Here is a 19476-nt window from a genome sequence, read left to right as displayed (position 1 = left end):
TACAGTTTAAACACACAAACACATGGCCCATGTCCCAGCAGAAGGTGCGAAGAACAGCCAAGCAGCATGCTGTCTGGGTGTAGCAGCAAAGTAAGAGCCAGGTTTGTCTTAAATCTTCCCAGAACACATGAGTCATGATGTGGAAGAGTTAACTATTAAAATACTGAGGGGTTTAAAAGAAAGATGTAAATAGAGACAATATTCAATGGTGGAATAGGACAAGGTGCTTTTTTTATGTAAATATTTCCATGGCCTATATGTACATTGTAGTGAGGCAATTTTCAATCACATGAGAAAATGGTTGTAAAAAAGAATAAAATTCACACCATATGTGCTACAATTAATGGAGGCTGGAAAGAATATGAAAAGGGGGAATTTTTAAAAAGTGCTTTAATATTTTGTGAGAAAAATCACAAGGTACTGCTGTGAAATCAAAATCAAATGCTGGCTGATTGTAAAAATACTACTGCCAGAAATACGCATATGGTAGCGCACAGTTGTGGTCAGGCAACCCACTGTTAGATCAGTGAGAGCTGTGTAGTGTGTCTCTGCATATGGAATGGAACAGCAGGTACTCTTCTGAACTAGACGAAATATTCCTCATTATCATGAGGCAATAGGTAAGACATCTTTTGGACATAAGATTATTAGAACATATTACATATTGGAATAGTAATTCAGAGATTAGTTCACAAACTCCCATAAAATCTAATCATCGATACACACACCACAGGCAGCGTTCCCTTTAAATGGATTATATAAATAACCTTATAAAAGAATGGCAAAATTCCTAGAACAGACCTGATAGATTCCTCCATAAAACAGTGCAAGCCTGCATGTTTTTCACCCAATAAGCACAGAGAGCTAATGAAGCTGGTCTGAGGCAACATGTTAACAGACTTGTGAAACAGCAGAGGCGTATTGCAGTGATGGGCTCTGGACACAGAGAAATGTTCAGAGATAAACAGCCACCAGATTGGAGTCCAGCCAGGGTCTGTTCCTCTACTCCCCTCTATTCATCATAATGTCCATGAACAGAGCAACCCCTCTTAATGAGTATCCTCTCTAGCTGGGCTGACTAGAGCTTTGTTTGGAGGCGAGAGGTGGTGTTAGTGCTTTAGTCATGATCAATCACCCTCAGTCCGTCAGGGATATGCATCTCACTGCTCTCACACTAATCAACATCACACATCAGCATTGCTCCCACTGACATTATCGAGTTTTCACAGACCCTTACATCAATTATTCTTAATTATACACATACACAGAGTTGCCCATTTAACCCATAAACATTGACATATACTATTTTAGAACACATACATACCATATAAGTTCATTATGTGGATTATAAACCTACCAAATGTGTCCATTGGTCAGTTCTTTATAAAAAGGGACCACCATAAAATAGATAAAATTGTCAGTGACCCCAACATGACAGTGATATAGTATTGTATGTTATAAGGGTGACTCTCTGATTTTAAAAGTTTGATAATTGTAGAAAATGTATAACATAATGCAACATAATGTACACTACATTGCCAAAATGTATGCGAGCATCAGACGTTCACTGCAATATGTGGCTATTTCTCTAACTGTTCCCACCAAGTTGGTAACACACAACTGTGCAGAATTTTTTTTGTATGCTGTATTATTACAGTTTCTCCTCACTGAACTAAGGGGTTGACATGGTCCAGCATGGCAATGCCCCTGTGCACAGGGTTAATAAAGACATGGTGTACCAAGGCCTTCCCAGAAGAGTAGAGGATATTGCCACAGCAAACAGGGACTAAATCTGGACAGGAAATTTCAACAAGCAAATAAGGATGTGATAGTCAGGTGTCCACAAATTCTGGTCATATAGTATACCTTAGATTCCTATAAATTAACAGTTTGTTAATATTAGGTTTGTAATACAATTCCACTATGCTTATCTATATCTGTTTAGTGCACCTAATGTCCATGTTTACATCTGTGTTTGTATTTAAATCATGGCTTATGAAAGATCTGTGTTTTAGTGTTGTTTTTTGTTTGTTTTCTTCTTTTTTGTTTGTTTGTTTTTTAATTATTAAGCTTGTTTTGTCTGAATGAATCTACTACAATGCCTCCAGAAACACTAGAAAAAACACAGACATTGAAATCCTACAAGTGCAAATTTTGGTCTCAGTTAGAGATGTGCATGGGACAACAACATTTCTCTTTTTTTTGCATCTGCCTGTGATTTTTAATCATTTGAATTTGTTTCAGAATTTAGTTGGTTTGTTGGTTCTATTTCAAAAAATATCTACAAACTAGCTAAATTTAAACCAGTGTCCCTGAGAGTCACAGGCAGTTGGATACTGTAAATGTAAAGCAACCAAAACAAAAACAACAAAACAATTCCTAATTTAAATAGTAACTTGAATATTAACCTGAATTCATGAATTACATAAAGATTATGTTGTACAATAAAATTAGGCAAGTATTTTATTACTATCACTGTATTACAGTCCACGACATTATGCTGTACTGATTTCACAACGTCATCTCATAAGTACATGCACTATCCATTTCCATTTGCATATCTCAGTCCACACTGCAAAACCTAGTGTGAAAGGGATTAAAAGGTCTGGGGACTATGGGAACTGTTGCTATGCAAACATTATTCAGCACATAAAAAACCACATAACCTTGAATACTCTTTTCCTTTTCTTCTCTGTTCTAACATTAATGGAGACAGCCACGTCTTCCACTGGTCATTACCTGAGTAATTTTGCACGGCTGGTAGCCTGCTGAGTACTGCAGTGGCACTCATCACACAACTTCCAAAAAGGCAAACATCCAAACAGAAGTTAAACACTCAGAAATTTACCACATTGCCCAAGCAGTCAATCATTTCCATCCACCATTAACCACAATACAGAAAACAGATGGAGCTTTTCACGATGGCTGTAGAAGTCCTTGAGGTACAATCACAAAAATACAAAGGCATACTAAATACATTGCATTACAAACTGTGAGAGATTTTATAGGTTATAATTCACATTTAATCATAAAGCCTGTTCATTGTACAGCATATCTGGAACTAGTGCAGGAAGTGTGATCTGAGCTGTACATGTACTGTAGCTACTTCTCATTTCAACATTTCACTCAAGAGGCACGATTGATTTTGTGTTACCCGTGTTACACTGTGAGTAAATAGAGCATAGCCTGCATCAAAAGCTTAGATGTGCATTTATGTCTTCTAGCACAGCAAATGCCTATTGGTTGACAGATTTTATCTTATTGTGCACTGAAATTCCTCTTTAAACCACTGTTATTCATACAGCAGAATTGGACCTCATCAAATAATTCACACATCTCAGCTTTTTGGCCTTTAAATGTTGACAGCACAGATTATGATCAGTAATAAGAATTCAGACTAGAGGTCTACAAGCTAAGCTTTTGAATCCAAAGAGATACATTTCAAATCATTTATGACTATTAAAGAATCTGAAGAAACAGCCAATTTAGAAATGCCACAGACATAACCAGAGGTCCAGCAGTTATGACTCTTGATCTGATGTTTGTGGTTTACTTGTCATAAGTTTTGCAATTTCTCTTAGCTGTTCCTTCTTGTAAAGCCTTAAAATCCCAGTTAAAAATGTGCCTTCTTTATCCATTATAACCTTGCTAAATTCTCAGTTTTCCTAAAGCCCAACTACTGCTGCCTTCTTATGCCATACTCATTAAACTGAACTGAAGGTGATTTTGGAAAGAAATCTGTAGGAAAGCTCAGCTTGTATTAATACAGCCCAAAACTGGCCAAGAACTCCATGACTCATTTAATCTTAAATCATACGGCTAACCTGCCATTAATAGCATCATTGTAATTTAAAATTTGCAAACAAAGCACCAGAACAGTAAAATACATATATAAATAGTCTATAAATAAAGCTACAAATACATTTATTGTATGTGACACTTTATATTTGCACTCTTCTCAGATATTTATATAGAAACAGAAAATTTCCAAAGAGGATTACAGATTTTACCCTGTGTAGCAATAAGTGCTACAAAAATCCTCCTTTGGCAAAGAGTCATTAGACCAAGTTAGACCATCATTCCTGTTGGATATCACAGTGCTATTATGGATGCATTACCTTCAGAATGAATGGCAATTGTTTTTGCCCTGATATTATGCAGCACACTGTTACTATGTGAATATATGAATGTAAATGCCTGGTGTGTGTGTGTGTGTGTGTGTGTGTGTGTGTGTGTGTGTGTGTGTGTGTGTGTGTGTGTGTGTGTGTGTGTGTGTGTGTGTGTGTGTGTGTGTGCGTGTTGTGTGCCACGAGCAGGCACAAAAAGACTGTATGATACTTTGTCGCTCTCATACTGCAGATTTCCCACACTGGCTAAGAGCTATGGCAATGGGGGAGGGATAATGTTACACTTATTTTTGAGCCCATGGGGAGATGGTTGCTAAAACATTAATGGAAAAACACCACAGCAACACAATACATATCCATCTGAACATGGGATGCCTTCTATGCTTACAGGCAAATAAACCTAAATATCATAAATCTACTAGATCGAGATATTAGACTAGAGGCCTTCTAGACTTAATTCAGTGAAATCACTACAGAAATCTTGCATAAAACTATCTTGCACCACCAAATGTGGCATAATCCAACATCGACATACAATCAAATGTGTTTTCATTTATTAACTTTAAGCCTTTTTTATATTCCATATCCCAAAGCAAGCGTGTTGTTGAAATAAAACGAAATGATAAAATTAGCCAATAAATGTAATTTTGTGGCATGCCTCAGAACTGAGTAATTCTTCCAAATAGAAGTTGAATTAAAGGGCCAGTTAGGTTTGAACCTTTAGCTCGCTGCTGGGCCTTTTTCCCATCAGAAAGAGAACTCTATTACGTTGAAGAACAAAACACTGCTCTTCAGGTGCTGCTGCTCCTTTGTGCTCAGGGGAAAACAGAGTGTGTCTGCACAAATTGTTTAAGGTAGATTGAGCACGAACAGGCACCGTCACCAACTTCATTATTTAATCTATCAGCTTGTGTTGCCATGCTGGTGCTTCACTTTCAAGACATAACATGGGTGCTATCTCAAATGAGTCCAAGCTGTCAAAACTGTATCCCAATTAAGCCTAAAGGAATTTAAGGTAGTGCTGTTACTAAGCAACCTGTTAATTCCCAGTTGAGAATGTTGTAGATGTGGCAGGTACATGTGTAGATCTAGCTGAGCATACTGATCTATTCCTCTTAATGGTGTATCCTGACTGAACTCGTCTCACACTTCATATTTCATTAGTAAATTATCTCATTCCCATTTAATGAATTGCGACATGCTATTGTACTTATGCATACAAAAATGACTGCTGATAGCATGGAAAATGATGAATAATAGATTAATTCCCACTTGTCATGAAAAGCAGCAGTGTCTTTTTATTTTGAAGCTCCTTTTTTTGAAGAATACTGTCATAATTTGTCATATTTGCTCTCTTGACTTTTTAATCTCATGTCAATGTTGAAGGCACACCTGAAAGCAGAGATTTCTAGTAACTCTAGTAAGCTTCCCAGGGTATATTTATGGTGTCAGGAGTTGAGTTAATGTCAGTGTATGAATAAGGTGATGCAGTACTGGGATATAGTTTTAGAATGTAATTCACTACCAAATACCATTATCTTTCCACCTCTCCACCTGCCTCCACCCCCAGTACAACAAACAAGTCATACAAATTCTCTGAGTAATCTAGGTGAAATGAAGTAGTAGATATGTTTCTACCTCAAACACAATCACTGCTGATATCATACACAAATGACAGAAAACAAGGCTGAATGTATGAAACAATATTTGTTTTTTGAAGTCAGGCCAAAACCTGAACCAGACACAAAGTTTATTATTGTCAAATTGGTCTGATATTTCAGCCAACTGAAAGGCAATGCATACCAGAGCATTGCTCTGATTACTGACTATGCTAGAGAAATATCTTCGCCAACAGAAGATTATTTGAGCTGTGGCTCAATCAGACTGCTCATCAACTCCAGCTGTAAAGGGGAGTGACCTGAGAAGTATTAGACACACTGTCAGTGGTCCAGTGCTTCCTATTTAGCTGCTCTTCTCCAGCAAATCGCATCCTCCATTTTTATCAGTATTTTTGTCATTGAAGAAGAGATCAGGCTGCCCTTGAAAAGGTTGCACACTGCAGAATGTCAGACCTTTACTACATCCTTTACTTAGCTATGTTTTATTAAGTCCTTACAGGAATTTTAGAGAATAAATGACCAAAACCCATTAGGAAAAACCTCAAAACATACAAACAGCTCACTTATGCAGGAACGTCTTCTCTTACTGCCAACCAAATGGAATGGCAAACTACAACTTGCCTTTTCTTCTCTTTGTTCCCATTGAGGAGGAAAAGAACAAAAATAATCTGTCTTCTTTCCAGAAGAAAAAACTCTCTCTTTTCTGTAAGAGCCTATTTCTTACTGTAGCTCTGCCACAAGCCTTTGGACATGGTGGTTTGTGGGAGCCTCTGGCTGAAAGAAGACCTGTGACCTTCTAGCGAGCTCAGTTATAGCTCTCCTCAAAGTGACCCCTAATCACAACACACAGTGCTTGTCAAGGGAACAGCAGGGGCTCTGCTACAGTAATCCCTCTCCCCATATACTTCATTGCTCCATTGCACCTGCACACTGCCTCTGATTTGTGTTTACATGCAGCATGAAAAACCACGTCTTAACCTTCACAGCGCAAGGACAGAATTTAAACAAGATACACAGATAATCAAGAAAACATTTTTGAACAAGAAATAACAACAATGCAGTTCCATTTATTTAGCATTTTATTGTTGTGTTCTGACATCCTCAACTTCCCAATAATCCAAACCACACAATATCATTCATACAGTATTGTAGGCACCACCAAACATAGTTAAACCCAATGCCTTGCTATTTAATTTTGCCAAAATGGCATTTAAATTGTATTGTTTAGCTTAATCTGTCATTGGGATATGACCAGGATGATACCAATGCAAAAAAATGCACTGTAAAATAATAAGTCAAGAACATAAAATAACACTGTGCATCAAAATGTTATAATAAAATCATGTATGCATAAAGCATTTGATAATTGAAGTCAAGCCGTAGCTTGAACTGGATGCAAATTTGATTATTGTCTGATATTTGCACAAACTGAAGGCAAGCCATTGCATTTCCCTGATTACCGACAATGCAGGATAAATATTTTCAATTTGAGCTGTGATTATTTGAGCTTCAGATTATTTGTGCTGTGGAACAGTCAGGCTCCTCATCATCTCCAGTTGCAGAAGGAAGAAACCTGAGGGGTATGAAGCAGACTGAGTGGTCCAGGGGTTAGCCTGCTCTTTTCCAGCAAATCCAATTCTCTGTCATTATTAGTTTATTTTGTTATTAGAGCAGACAGGAGAAGAGATCAGGGGTGTCTTTGAATCTGCATCAGGATTTAATAACAAGATTCTGTCTTTTTCCACAGAAAACTATAAGTGTCTTCACTACAAGGTTTGTAAATAAAGGTTTATAGGTTTATAGATCCTGTTAGGTTTCTTACATTTGGGGAGTAAAATGTGTAAAAAAAAAATAAACAGACACCATAAAACAACTTCACTTACACCATTATGGTGCTTTGTTGTACTTGAAAATAAAACTGATTCTGTGTGTGGTGTAAAAATTGGTAACAGTGACAGAGGATCTGCTCATTATCTGCAACACTGTTTATCAATAAAACTCCCTAAAAGTCCATCATCACGCCCCATAACACAAATGAAAACATAATTAAGGTAACTGTGACACTGTTTCCAACCATGCCTATAATTGAATTCAGTACCTAAAATGAGCAATTACAATTTAAAAATGAGCTTATGGGAAATATGCCTAATGCAAGCCTTTCTAAATATAAAGTGTTTCAAGAATGAAGCATAGTTTCTTTCTATTTCACCATACAGTAAATATGTATTCTGTATTGTTTTGTGCTTGTGCATGTGTGAGTAACACTGCAGTTTAATTGGTGCAGTCTTCTGTGACCCACACTGTCTCCTCCTACCCCCACCCCCCTCATGGTTTAGCTTTATCTTCCTTCGTCTTCTACTAAACCAGCCGCCGTTATTCCAGCAACGGAGAAGCAGCAAGTGAATTTCCTAACTGCTTTTTCACTAATATTCTCAGAAATTAAATTAACCTGATTTGATGCCAACCATTGATCTTAGGCTCCACTGTTTCCAGAAAATGGAGCTCATGGTTGCACAGTGGGCATCATAAAAAATATCCAGCACTTCAAAGGGTGCTTTCATATCCTCAGTACTGAAATGCAATAAGACACAGTGACCCCTTAGGACAAACAGCAGCTGTGACCAAAGCCTTTTTAATCTAGCACGCTGGATAAATCTGGCACCATCTTTAATGATCCTTGCTGCTGAAAGGAAAAGCAGACACACAAGCCTGACTAACTCATGCAGCAACACTGCAATGATGCCAGGTTCCACTAATCAAAGAAGACAACTAGAGTGATGGCCAACAAAAATGCAAAAAATTCCATGGAAAATACCACCTTCCTGGTTTCCTGCATTTCTGAGTGAAAGCTAAGATCAATATGACCTCAGTTTTCATCTGCATGCAGCTAGGCAAAGAAAGTGTACAGTTCCACTGGATTTTAGCATTCACAGAAGACCTATTGAGAAAATTAAATTCATGTAATGCAACACAATGCAGCCACAGCAGTGTAAATTTTCTCCAGCTAATGTTTACACAAGTGCTTTGGTTAGTTGATCGTGCAGGGCTGGTGGAAAATGTTAATGAAAATGCAGGCTGTTTAAAAAAGGCAAGCATCTGCAGAGATGTAAGTGAACATAATTGGAAACCCTTCGGATCAATGGAAAATTCAGCTGGGTTTTTTAGTTGGGTTTTAACACTAGCGCCCCATTTAAGGTTTATTCCTGCCTCATCCACAGCATTCCCAAGAGAGGCTCTGGATCCGTGATGACCCTGACCACTAGTAAGCAATTAATCATGAGAAATGAATAAATATGATCTGTAAGCATTATGATTAAACAACAATCTTCAATTAAAAAACGATGGTCAATCTATCGTTCTTGTTTATGGTGAAGAGACAAACAGTTTATACATTCTTTTGAACTGTATAGATCAGTTAGGTCTGTCTATCCAAGTAATTATGCATTTGTTAGAATCTCAAAACAAACCCAATTAGGAGCTGTTGGTCAGACTATTCAGTGTGTGTGTGTGTGTGTGTGTGTGTGTGTGTGTGTGTGTGTGTGTGTGTGTGTGTGTGTGTGTGTGTGTGTGTGTGTAGTTTGTGAACGGAACTCTCTCCATGGTGCTGAATGCGTTTCCCAGGTGATGATGTCATTAAGCGCTTCTGCTATGGAGATAAAACTCAATAGAGCCACAACTGCGTCCCAGACTCTGTTATCGTCACTACTGTTACTGTTCAACTCCTTACATCTCAAAACTCTTTAAACAGTTTAACACTAACATACTTTATACCACAACAGGGTAACCTCTTTAACACTAGACAGAGAGACTTTGGGGTACATTTTGATTAAAATACTGCTGTAAGATTTCTGTCAGTTCAGCTACAGCCTCACTATTAACTTATTTGAAGAAAGATTTACTGAACGTGCTCATGCTGTCGGTTTGTAAAATGTTAGACTGTTTGCTCTTTTGCTTGGTTGCTATCTCGCATTTAACGGTATGGGCAAAAGGCTTGCTTTATCTTCGTCTTTCCGACACTACAGTATCCACCACAGACGTCTCACCTTTGGTCCTTTAGTAATTAACACCGCAGCCAACATTCAACACGTTAGAAATAATCCCGATTCTACCTCAACAAGTAAAAGCAAACTGTCGGAGACTGGGAATGACACACCACTCAGATCGCCTGTTTAATGAAGAGCCGCGGTGCGTTCCTGAGCTTTACACGCCGTGTGAACGAATAGCACGGGTGAAGTGTGGCAGCTAAAGCGTCGGGCTGCGAGAACCAAACACACAACCATCACACATGGGAAAGGAGCGCGATCAAATTACAGACGCTTACCGTAAGAAAAACGAGAGTGGCTGAACGTCTCCGTATGTAATCCTTTAACATGAACCTAGCTGGATGATTGTGGTGGTAGTGTGCATGTAGTCCTTCAGTCGTGCTGCATCTCAGCGCCACATTCCGCTCCACACGGCTACAGTGAAGCGCGCGACACCGAGCGCCGTGCACGACCCTCTTCACGGAGAAACGCAAGACAAGGACGTTTCAAGTTTCATATATATTCACAAGATCTCTCTGTATACACGTCCAGATAAGCCCTGAGCAACCTATAGGGATCTTTTCTGTCAGGCTACTAGCATATGCATACAATTTACTGGCTTATTATCATCTGATGTTTTTTTTTTAACAGGAAGGCAGCAACATCACATTCCTTTGTGTAGATAAAACACTATTTCTCTTTATATATTGTTTGCTAGCTTAAACGCTTGTCTACAGTATATGTAACTACTAGACAGAATATACATCTTATTTCTTAGCTCATTTCAGCAAAATGAAAGGAATTAAAAGCCACTGCAATATAATATTTCAACATTTGTCAACATCTTTGTTATACTACTAATAGCTTTATATCTCTAGGGTACTAAAAGTTTCTAAAAATAAAACTGATTATTCACAAACATCACAATATTTGATATAAAGCGAATATACTGAATAGCCAGTGTACCTGAAGGCATTTAATAAGGGCCAAATGACTGGGGACACAGAATGAACACATGTCCACTGGGCAAAATATAGCTGTTTAAATCTTTAAATATATTTATGAAATATTTATGGTGTTCTTACTCCATCTGCTGGTCACAATAATAATTTATCTTAGCAATACTTAGCAAAGAAAACGTCATTTTCACCAACGCGTTCAACAATATAAGCTTAAAAGCATCGATTATTCCAGATTGATTTGGTTTTATAATACTATGGCATTGCTTCAGTAATATTCAGTGTAAGTAAATAAATTTGTATATAGTTACTAACTTGCATACAGAAATATTAAATGGAGTGTTTTGTTTTAAACAGAAAGTTTCTCAAATAAAGGCAGTGAGTGCAGATGATATAGTGCTTAATCTTAACAAGTGACACATACACATCATGTTAGATTTTTTTTAATCTTTTTTTTTTTTTTTTCTGATAATGACCAATTCTATTCGTGATACTGGTTTTACCAACCACAATTCAATTCGATTTACAGAAAACGTCGAACAAAATAAAGACAATTTGGTCCTAAAAATAGTATTTTTTTAATTTGTGAATCATAAACAATCCAAAACACTGCATTTGGCTAAAATGCTCGACTTGCATTACCTCGATATCGGGCTCTGTAAATCGCAGTAGTGTCAGTTAAATGCCAGTGAACAGCTCTAAGTGTTACAAAGTGGTTGTGTAAACGTATAACCTTTTATGTGTGTCGATCATCGCAATTTGGAGCTACTGGGCCCAGAGCACTCTTGATAGATTTTATGAGCTGTGCAGTTTAGGACCTCTAGTGTTCAATCAGTGCAACTGCATTAGATGCATAATTAATAAATGCTGATTTTTTTTTACACTATTTCCTCGATGCACGTTGTAAAACCCCCCCCCCCCCCCCTTAATGTATTATATAAACCTATCTTATCTTTTGGTTACATAGGTTACAAATATATCCTCCATCACATTTAAGTGTAATTATATCAATTAATTGTGTAGACAGTATAAAGGATTTCAAGTAACATGGAGCAACAAACAAAACGTGTATAAGGTTAGATTCAAATTGTACAATGCTTACACAATTTCAAATGACAGATGAAGTATAGAAGTAATATAGCTTGAATGGAAATCAATAAAAGCTCCATAGTGATTGAGTATACTTGTATATGGTATACATAATATTTAAATAAAATGTGACTTGGTCTAATAGCACACAGTGATGGGAATTAATAATGCACAGTGAGAGTGTTTGATAGCACTCAGTAACTGGGTTAGATCTTACACAACAAAATGGGTTAGATAGTGGCCTATATAGGGTCTGCATTTACACAGTAAAGTGTTCTGACCTAATTCACAAAATCATTCGGATCCTATTCTTTAGCATGATGCACATGATTCACTGGCTTATTATCATTTCTTTGTTATTTTTAACAAGAAGACATCAAATTCCTTTGTGTGGGTAAAACACTTCCGCTTTATAATGGCTCACTAGTTGGGAATTGTTTACTAGCCTAAATCCTGCAAGTCACTGACTATTTTTTCTAAACTTTTTGATTACATAAACTGACATCTCTTGTATTTGAGGTCTTCAACAAAATGAGTGCAGTAAAAGCAACAAAGCTTTGAAAAAGCCACTGTGAAATATTTCAACATCCATCGTCATATTTATGTTCTTGTCATACTGTACAACACCATATCAATAAAATATTGTAAAAATAATTAAATAAATCAGAATCAGAAAACTTAATGCCAGTAAATAAATAAATAAATAAATAAATAAATAATATAATGTACAATGCTGAGTAGCCTGAGTACCTGAAAGCACTTAATAAGTATCAACATAACCAATGGGCAAAATTTAAATGTTTAAATCTTAAATAACTAGAAAGTTTTATGTTAATTCTCGTTATTCCCTCTTGGTCAATATAAAAACAACACTGCTTCACTAATATTCAGTGTATACATATAAATATACAGACTGCAACCATGTACAAATACCATATTTTTAGTTACTTACATAAATATATAAAAGTATAAAGTGAAGTGGGGTGTTTTGTTTCAGAGTTTAAAAAACAAAGGAAGTGTCTGGATTATATAGTACACAATGACTAGGTTAAAACACAATATCTTGGTTTGGCAGTATATAGTAAATAGGTTTAACAAGACTCACACAGTGGGGTTGAAAAAGCAGTGAATGAATCTGTTTGCACCCTGAAACTGAGAATAAAATAGCCAACAAACAGGGTTGACAGCAGGCTCCAAACATTACAGTCTTAAATAGTTCACAGTAATTATACACACAGAATAGAGCAAATAGCATGCACTTTGTGGGTTTAATAGTTACAGTGTAGTCGTCTTAAAACGTGTTGAAATAAATTTTATTCTAGTATTTAACATGCAGCACATGGTTGTTTGGTTGCTATGGTGATCTAATTTAATAATTGATGTCATGATTCAGCAATAAATTTGTAGTAATATATTGCAGCTATTAGTATTACTATTATTAATGTCATCTATTACTATAGTAATTAACTCTACAGCTGTTGCTAATACACACATATTGATGTGTGGATGTCATCTTTAAATGCATGCATCTGTAAGCACAGAAAAACCTACACAGCAAAAAAAAAATTGAACTAGTAAGCTTTTATACAGATAATTACTGTGTTCATGTTGGGCTTTCCTGAGAGGAAGAAGGTCTGGTTAGTTATACCGTGGAGTTTCCTTGTACCTTGCAGTTCCTGGTGGTTTGTATGTGGTTAATTTAATATGCTGAAATGCTAACTGTAAATGTCATCAGTTAAAACGTGTTTGGAGAAATGAGAAAATCCGTCTACTATTGTGTAAGGATAGAAAGGTGAACGTTGCATGAGAAAATGTCACTAATCAACTGAAGACACAGTAAAAAATAAAAAATCATAAACTTGTCCTGTCCGTTCAGGACTTTCCAGAAAGGGCGGTGTGTTCCGTCAGCTACCAGGAAGTGTAAAGTACATGAAGTTCCACATTCACACGTGAAGCATCTACAGAGGACACAGACGTCTTAGCGGAATGTTTGCAAAGTCAACGTTTTCTGTACACACTCCATGCTGTTGCTGTGATGGCTGAAATCATCTTGGCGGATTTGGTTCATCCCGGTTGTTCTCGGTACACAAAGTGTCTCGAGGAGCGCGTGAACAAACTACTGAACTCTCTAGGAAATGGCACAAGGCAACCTGTTTACATTTTTCTCCAACAGCACGTGGGCTGGTCTGAGGAACTCACTAAGACGTTTGTTATGGAGAAGTGCGCTGGTCTGAACGGACACGTCTATGTGTTAACAGACGGCAGTTGTGTAGCCGTGCTGTACGCGTTCAAGCAAGCCGCGGACGAGCTGAACGTTAGACACGTGCACGTGTTGACGAGCCATGCGCGGCGCGAGGAGATGCAGGCGTGTGAAAAGCAGCTCTTTACCGAGATCTACGCTTTCACCTACAGTAGCGTGCTGGATTGCGACTCCTGCACCTTCACACAACTCAACACCACCTGCCTCCAGTTCACTCAGCTTACAGAGCAAATCAGCGGCTTCCTACAGCGCCTCCCAGCGCTCCGGGGAGAAATTACAGTCCTGAAGTCTTCACTCATCTCAGGTGAGTTTCACTGAAGGAACACTGCAGATCATTTGTGTCCAATCTTTAAAAAAAATCTGCATCGACGTTCATCACTTCCAGACGTTCAACAAGTGCCTTTAAAAGTCTTTAAAGTGAGTTTTAAGTAAGTGGCTTATTTTTCTTTTCTCAGTGCAAATGTTTATGACTGTTTCAGTTGTACAGATGTGATAGATTCCAAGACATTTAGTTACAAACCCCCGAAGCCGTGTTTTTATCAATTCTACTAACCTGTCTGCACATCTGAAGACTGATCGGTTTCTGTTGTGGATTTCAACCCTGGACTGATCACTGAAAACCCTTGTATATGAAGAGACATGAAAAATGACTTGAGATCACTTTAAGGATTCTTGTTGGGACAGTGATAAACATTTACATGAAAAACACTTTATTAATTCTTGTTATTCTTGTTGTTATTCTAGTAAAGGAACTTTTAAATTAACTTGTGAAAAGAAGAATGTGGCTAAATGTGTCATTTCTGCCTTGTGTCTTCATGCTCAAAGATTGCTTTGCACATGGCTTTACCACAAGAACAGGAGGAATTTCCTACATCAGCACTCTCAGCTCCTTAAACCTGTTTAGCAGTTCCCGTCGCAGAGACTCACGTGCTGTAGTGGCTGAGAATATTCGCCGCCTTGGTTTGCATGTCGGGTTTCAGCCTCATCAGTTCCATCTCTCTAAGGTTTTTTTTTTTATTTCTTAGTTACTGCTTGGGAATTTTAGAAGTGTGTACATCAATATATCTATGTATTTCACACAGTTCATTAAGAAACTGAACACAAACTGTTACAGGTATCACTGCGTAAACCTGCCTCTGTGAGACATGAGGTCTGGTTCAGTTTGTTTATCTTAATCATATGCATTTATCTTTCATCTTGATTCAGAAGTTAAATTACTGAGAGACTTTTCATCAAATTTGCCTTAGTCTATTTTTTTTTTCAGAATGACTCACAGACAGAAAAATCAGTGTAAAGTTGGAGCTACTGTTTTGTCTGTTAGGTTAACCACGGCAGCGATGTGTGGGCAATGAACAAGCCAGAACCTGAGAGTTATGATGGCATTGTGACCAATCAGCCAGGTGTTGTAATAGCAGCCCCAGGAGCTGACTGCATGCCGCTGCTTTTTGCTGACCCTGTGGGAAAGGTTATTGGAGTAGCACATGCAGGTGACTTAACTCATGTTTCATTTAACCTTTCACGTCTTCATCAGCGAACATCTGTTTCCTTTTCTGAGTGCAATTTTAGTATAGAAATTATCTCAGTTCCTCATGAGGTCTACAGTAATGTTGATTATATTTGCAGTAGTATTAAAATGACATTTATACCTAGATTGTTCTTATGGACTTTTCATGATTATTCCCTCATTATTCCCTCCTCTAGATAGCACAACCATTAAATAAGTATGCTTGAAAAATAATGTCTGTCAAAACAGTCCTGATCTCATGTATATAAAATCCAAACTCTTTCTAAAAATTCCCTGATGTGTATAAAATTACCTGTATGCTCAAACACATATTTATAGTATGTGACATGAAACAGCTTAATTGTTGTGTTTTTAGCTGTTGTGGTTGTTGACTTACGACTGTGCACTCCTTTTTGACCTTTTGATATGTTAAAAATGCCCTACATTTTTTTCATTACCTGTTTGAAAAACACATTTGCTTGTTTCAAGGTTTCCACTGATAGTAACATAGTAGAACTCTGATGATTTAAATAATGTAAAGTATATTAATCAGTATTTACAAAAATGATTACAGAAGAGAATGCTTTTGTTAGGTCTTCTTTTGAGACATTTATTTTGTGTTGTTTTTGTTGTTGTTGTGGTTGTTATATTATATATTCAACAGAATGCTAGTGAAAAAAGAGTCAAACTCAAACATGTTTTTTTCCCATAGGCTGGAAGGGAACTCTCATGGGAGTTGCTATGGCAACAGTAAATGCCATGGTGCGGGAGTTTGGCAGTGAGCTTGCTAACGTGGTGGCTGTGATTGGGCCTTCTGTTGGACCCTGCTGTTTCTCTCTGGAACAAAATTCTGCAAAAAAATTTCTGGCCATCCATCCAGACTGTGTCAGAGACACAGAGTCACCCATGCCTTATGTGGATATCAGACTTGCCACTAGGTAAAAAAAAAATACTGTATGATTTTCAAATGATCTATACTCCGGAAATACCTGATGTTAATTTTAGAGAAAAGCCATTAATCAAAGTTTTGGGAGATGGCAAATGATTAGAACACCTAATAATGTACAAGACTTAATGGTGATTGATGATATATGGAAAATGACTACTTATCAATGCTAGATAATGGCAATGTTTTCATTTTGTACTTAAAAAGGATAAGCAAGGTGGTAATGTAAGTGATCTATTACAAAAAGTACTAAAATCTTTATTGCTATGTTGCTAGTGTCCTTTGGAAGAGTATCACTTTGTAGAATTGCTGAAAACTGTCCCTTTCTCTTCTCTCACATGTTTTTAGGGTCCTCCTGGAGAAAGGTGGTCTCCTCCCAGAACACATCCAGGATAACACAGTGACAAACAGACCGAACCTCACCCTCTGCACCTCCTGCCATTCTGACTCCTTCTTCTCCCATGTGAGAGATGGTCTCAACTTTGGTACTCAGATTGGCTTTCTATGGATCAAGGAGACTCAAGAGTTTAAACAATAGGATCTTCAGAATCAGTGCCTGTGCTACTCAATGTCAACATCTCATCTCAATCTGTTGCAGAAACAAAAAGCATCGATATTCACAGTACTTTCAGTACTGAGTTCGGTTAGATGTGTACATTTGAAGATAAACTGAAGTTAGACATATTGCTGCCACTTACCTCATCTCAAGTTTTCTGAAGACTGAGAGCCATTGATGCCCTTTTTGCAGATAGTAGGAGTAAATAATGCATTTTTATTATGTATGTTTTAATGAATTGTATTGTGATATATTTTGATTAAGTAATATGAACAATAGTTAGCAGCACCGCTCTGCATTCTCCCTGTAGAGGTATACTGCCTATATCATTCTGATAATTATCTAAGGAGCTTCAATATTAATTTTCTATGGTAGGCTATTTCCAGTAGCTGATCTATGTGGGATAGGTCAGTTTCTAAGAGTGCCCAGTACTGAAGAGCCACTGCAGTACATATTATCCTATTAGTAGAATACTACTATTTAAAAGAATTATATATACACGCTGGTAATGCAGCATTGTCACCGAAAGGCTCCAAGGTCCACCAATTTCATCCTGAGCACTCTGTCTGTACAAATTTTAGAATTGTTCCCCCTGTGTCCATGTGGGTTTCCTTCCACCACCCAAAAATATGTGAATTCACCCTAATGTGTGAATGTGTGTGCATGGTGTTATTCCATCTATGGTGCATCTCTGCATTGTGCCTGGATTCACAGCGATCTTAATTAATTATTAATTCATTCAAATTCAAATTTTATTTGTCACATACAAGTGACAAATGTATTGAAATGTGTTTTACGACTGTTCCTTGTAGTGAGAAATACAGTAGAAATTAAAATGCTATGAAAGGTGCAATGAAAAGGATAAATAAAGAGAAAAAAATAAACAATAAACAGAGATCTATGAATCTGAAAATAAGGATAAATACAAAAATTAAGAATAAAAACAGATCTGTATAATATGCAATGAATGGGATGGAATGCGGATAAGTATGTTAAATATAATTTATATATGTTATATACATGATAATGTGCAAAGTATGTAAAGTGACCAGTGCAAAAAGAGTTTGAAAAGGGTTCCAAAGTGATGTGTGCAGTGTGCAATGTATGGTGTGCAAAAGGTCCGTTTGAGGTAGTACTGTTATGTGTGAGTCCATAGAGACCTGAATGAATGAATGAATGAATGAAATATTGAATATTTGTGTCAAAACAATTAAAGGAAAAAGTGGAACCAAACAATAAATATAAAATCATAACTAATGAACTCCTCTATTGGACTATGCATACGGTTCTACTTTTTTGCACTCTAAATGAGGTTAACTGTAAGACAAAGGGCTTCACTTTCATATTGGAAACCCAATTAGAGAGCAAAAAAATCTTAACTAGCACCAAGACGTTATGTTCCCAGTATTAGCTCATCTTGAAAAACTATGTAGGTCACAGATATGAGGTGCCTGTGTATAAAAGCAGACACTAGGTGGCTCTGTTCACTTTGCTTTAAAATACATGTGCTTGTTTTGTGTGAACTGTTAACAATTTGATTGGCTCCCATCCAGCTGCAATTTAGTTCCAACACAAACAGCCATTCTGCCATGTCATTCTAAACATCTCAGCTATGTCCTGTCATGATAAGCACAACATGGTGCATCTATTTATTAAGAGCTTAAATATAAATGTTGTGGAAGCTATTTCTCAGAGATTAGTGCCATCTCTTATGTGAGTGGTATGCTCTATCCTTCCACTCCATGGGAGGGGCACTCCTTTCAGGCTTGTTTATGGTCTTCTTTGTGTCTACACCAGGATTAAAAGTGCAGATACCTGCATTGATGTGAGCTAAGAGAGAATGTGAAACTGAAACCTCACACACACAAACAAACATGCAATTTAATGTCACATTCAAAACCCAGATTCTGAACAATCGAACCTTCCTGAATTAAGATTGTTAAGTCTGATTAAATATGAATATGTTATTTTTAAACACAGTGTAGGTCATGGCTAAATGTAATTCAACAATTTTATTTGGGCCAACCTTTCATTGCATTCTACATTATAAAAATTTATTATGATTAGTGCAAAGTGAGTGGAAGAGAAAAGAATAGCATTAAATCCATCACCGCTTGTTCATTCAGTAAGCATTGTGAGCACTCCACTGTACATGGAAATACACATTAATCTTGGACACATTTTTCTAGGTATATTGTTAAAGGTGTGTGATGGGGGCTCATAATGCAGACTGTGGCTTGTTTGACAGTGGGGTAATGGCTGTCACCTGGGTAATGGCCATAACATAGGTAATGGCTTTATCCTTTTTTATTATCATCTACAGTCACAATGTGATCATCATAATGTCCATATAAACCTGTTTTCCCCTGCATTAAAAGCCAAACAATTAATTTG

At 37.1% G+C, this 19476-nt stretch overlaps 2 protein-coding genes across 4 annotated transcripts in view; one reads left to right on the top strand and one right to left on the bottom strand.

Annotated features, from left to right (window-relative positions):
• The window catches only part of enox1 (ecto-NOX disulfide-thiol exchanger 1), a 49172-nt gene extending 38808 nt beyond the window's left edge, over positions 1 to 10364 (bottom strand). Inside the window, exon 1 of the mRNA XM_027164865.2 lies at positions 10068 to 10364. The gene's annotated coding sequence lies outside the window, so the exon portion shown is untranslated. The remainder of the gene's footprint in view (positions 1 to 10067) is intronic.
• Positions 10365 to 13748: 3384 nt separating this feature from the next.
• Positions 13749 to 18072, top strand: lacc1 (laccase (multicopper oxidoreductase) domain containing 1). 3 transcript variants are annotated; one of them, XM_027164828.2, is made up of 5 exons: positions 13749 to 14380; positions 14902 to 15080; positions 15398 to 15563; positions 16293 to 16518; positions 16875 to 18072. In XM_027164828.2, exons 1-5 carry the CDS (start codon positions 13852 to 13854, stop codon positions 17062 to 17064), a joined length of 1290 nt encoding a protein of 429 aa, XP_027020629.1. In that variant the 5' UTR covers positions 13749 to 13851; the 3' UTR covers positions 17065 to 18072. The 3 variants fall into 3 exon arrangements, with proteins under 3 accessions (XP_027020629.1, XP_047671330.1, XP_047671331.1); XM_047815374.1 differs by having other exon boundaries at positions 14354 to 14493; XM_047815375.1 differs by lacking the exon at positions 14902 to 15080 and having other exon boundaries at positions 14362 to 14380.
• The last annotated feature ends 1404 nt before the right edge of the window (positions 18073 to 19476 follow it).

This window comes from Tachysurus fulvidraco, chromosome 6 (genome assembly GCF_022655615.1).
Source record: "Tachysurus fulvidraco isolate hzauxx_2018 chromosome 6, HZAU_PFXX_2.0, whole genome shotgun sequence".
Lineage (NCBI taxonomy): Eukaryota > Metazoa > Chordata > Actinopteri > Siluriformes > Bagridae > Tachysurus > Tachysurus fulvidraco.
Note: the sequence above shows the minus strand (reverse complement) of the source record. Positions and strands in the feature narration are given on the sequence as shown.

Bases quoted from the DNA above. Each gene is read 5' to 3' on its own strand.
- lacc1 (XM_027164828.2), top strand. From the start codon at position 13,852: ATGGCTGAAATCATCTTGGCGGATTTGGTTCATCCCGGTTGTTCTCGG. The intron at 14,381-14,901 runs GTGAGTTTCACT...TCATGCTCAAAG, and splicing joins GAAGTCTTCACTCATCTCAG to ATTGCTTTGCACATGGCTTT. The intron at 15,564-16,292 runs GTGACTTAACTC...TTTTTCCCATAG, and splicing joins TATTGGAGTAGCACATGCAG to GCTGGAAGGGAACTCTCATG.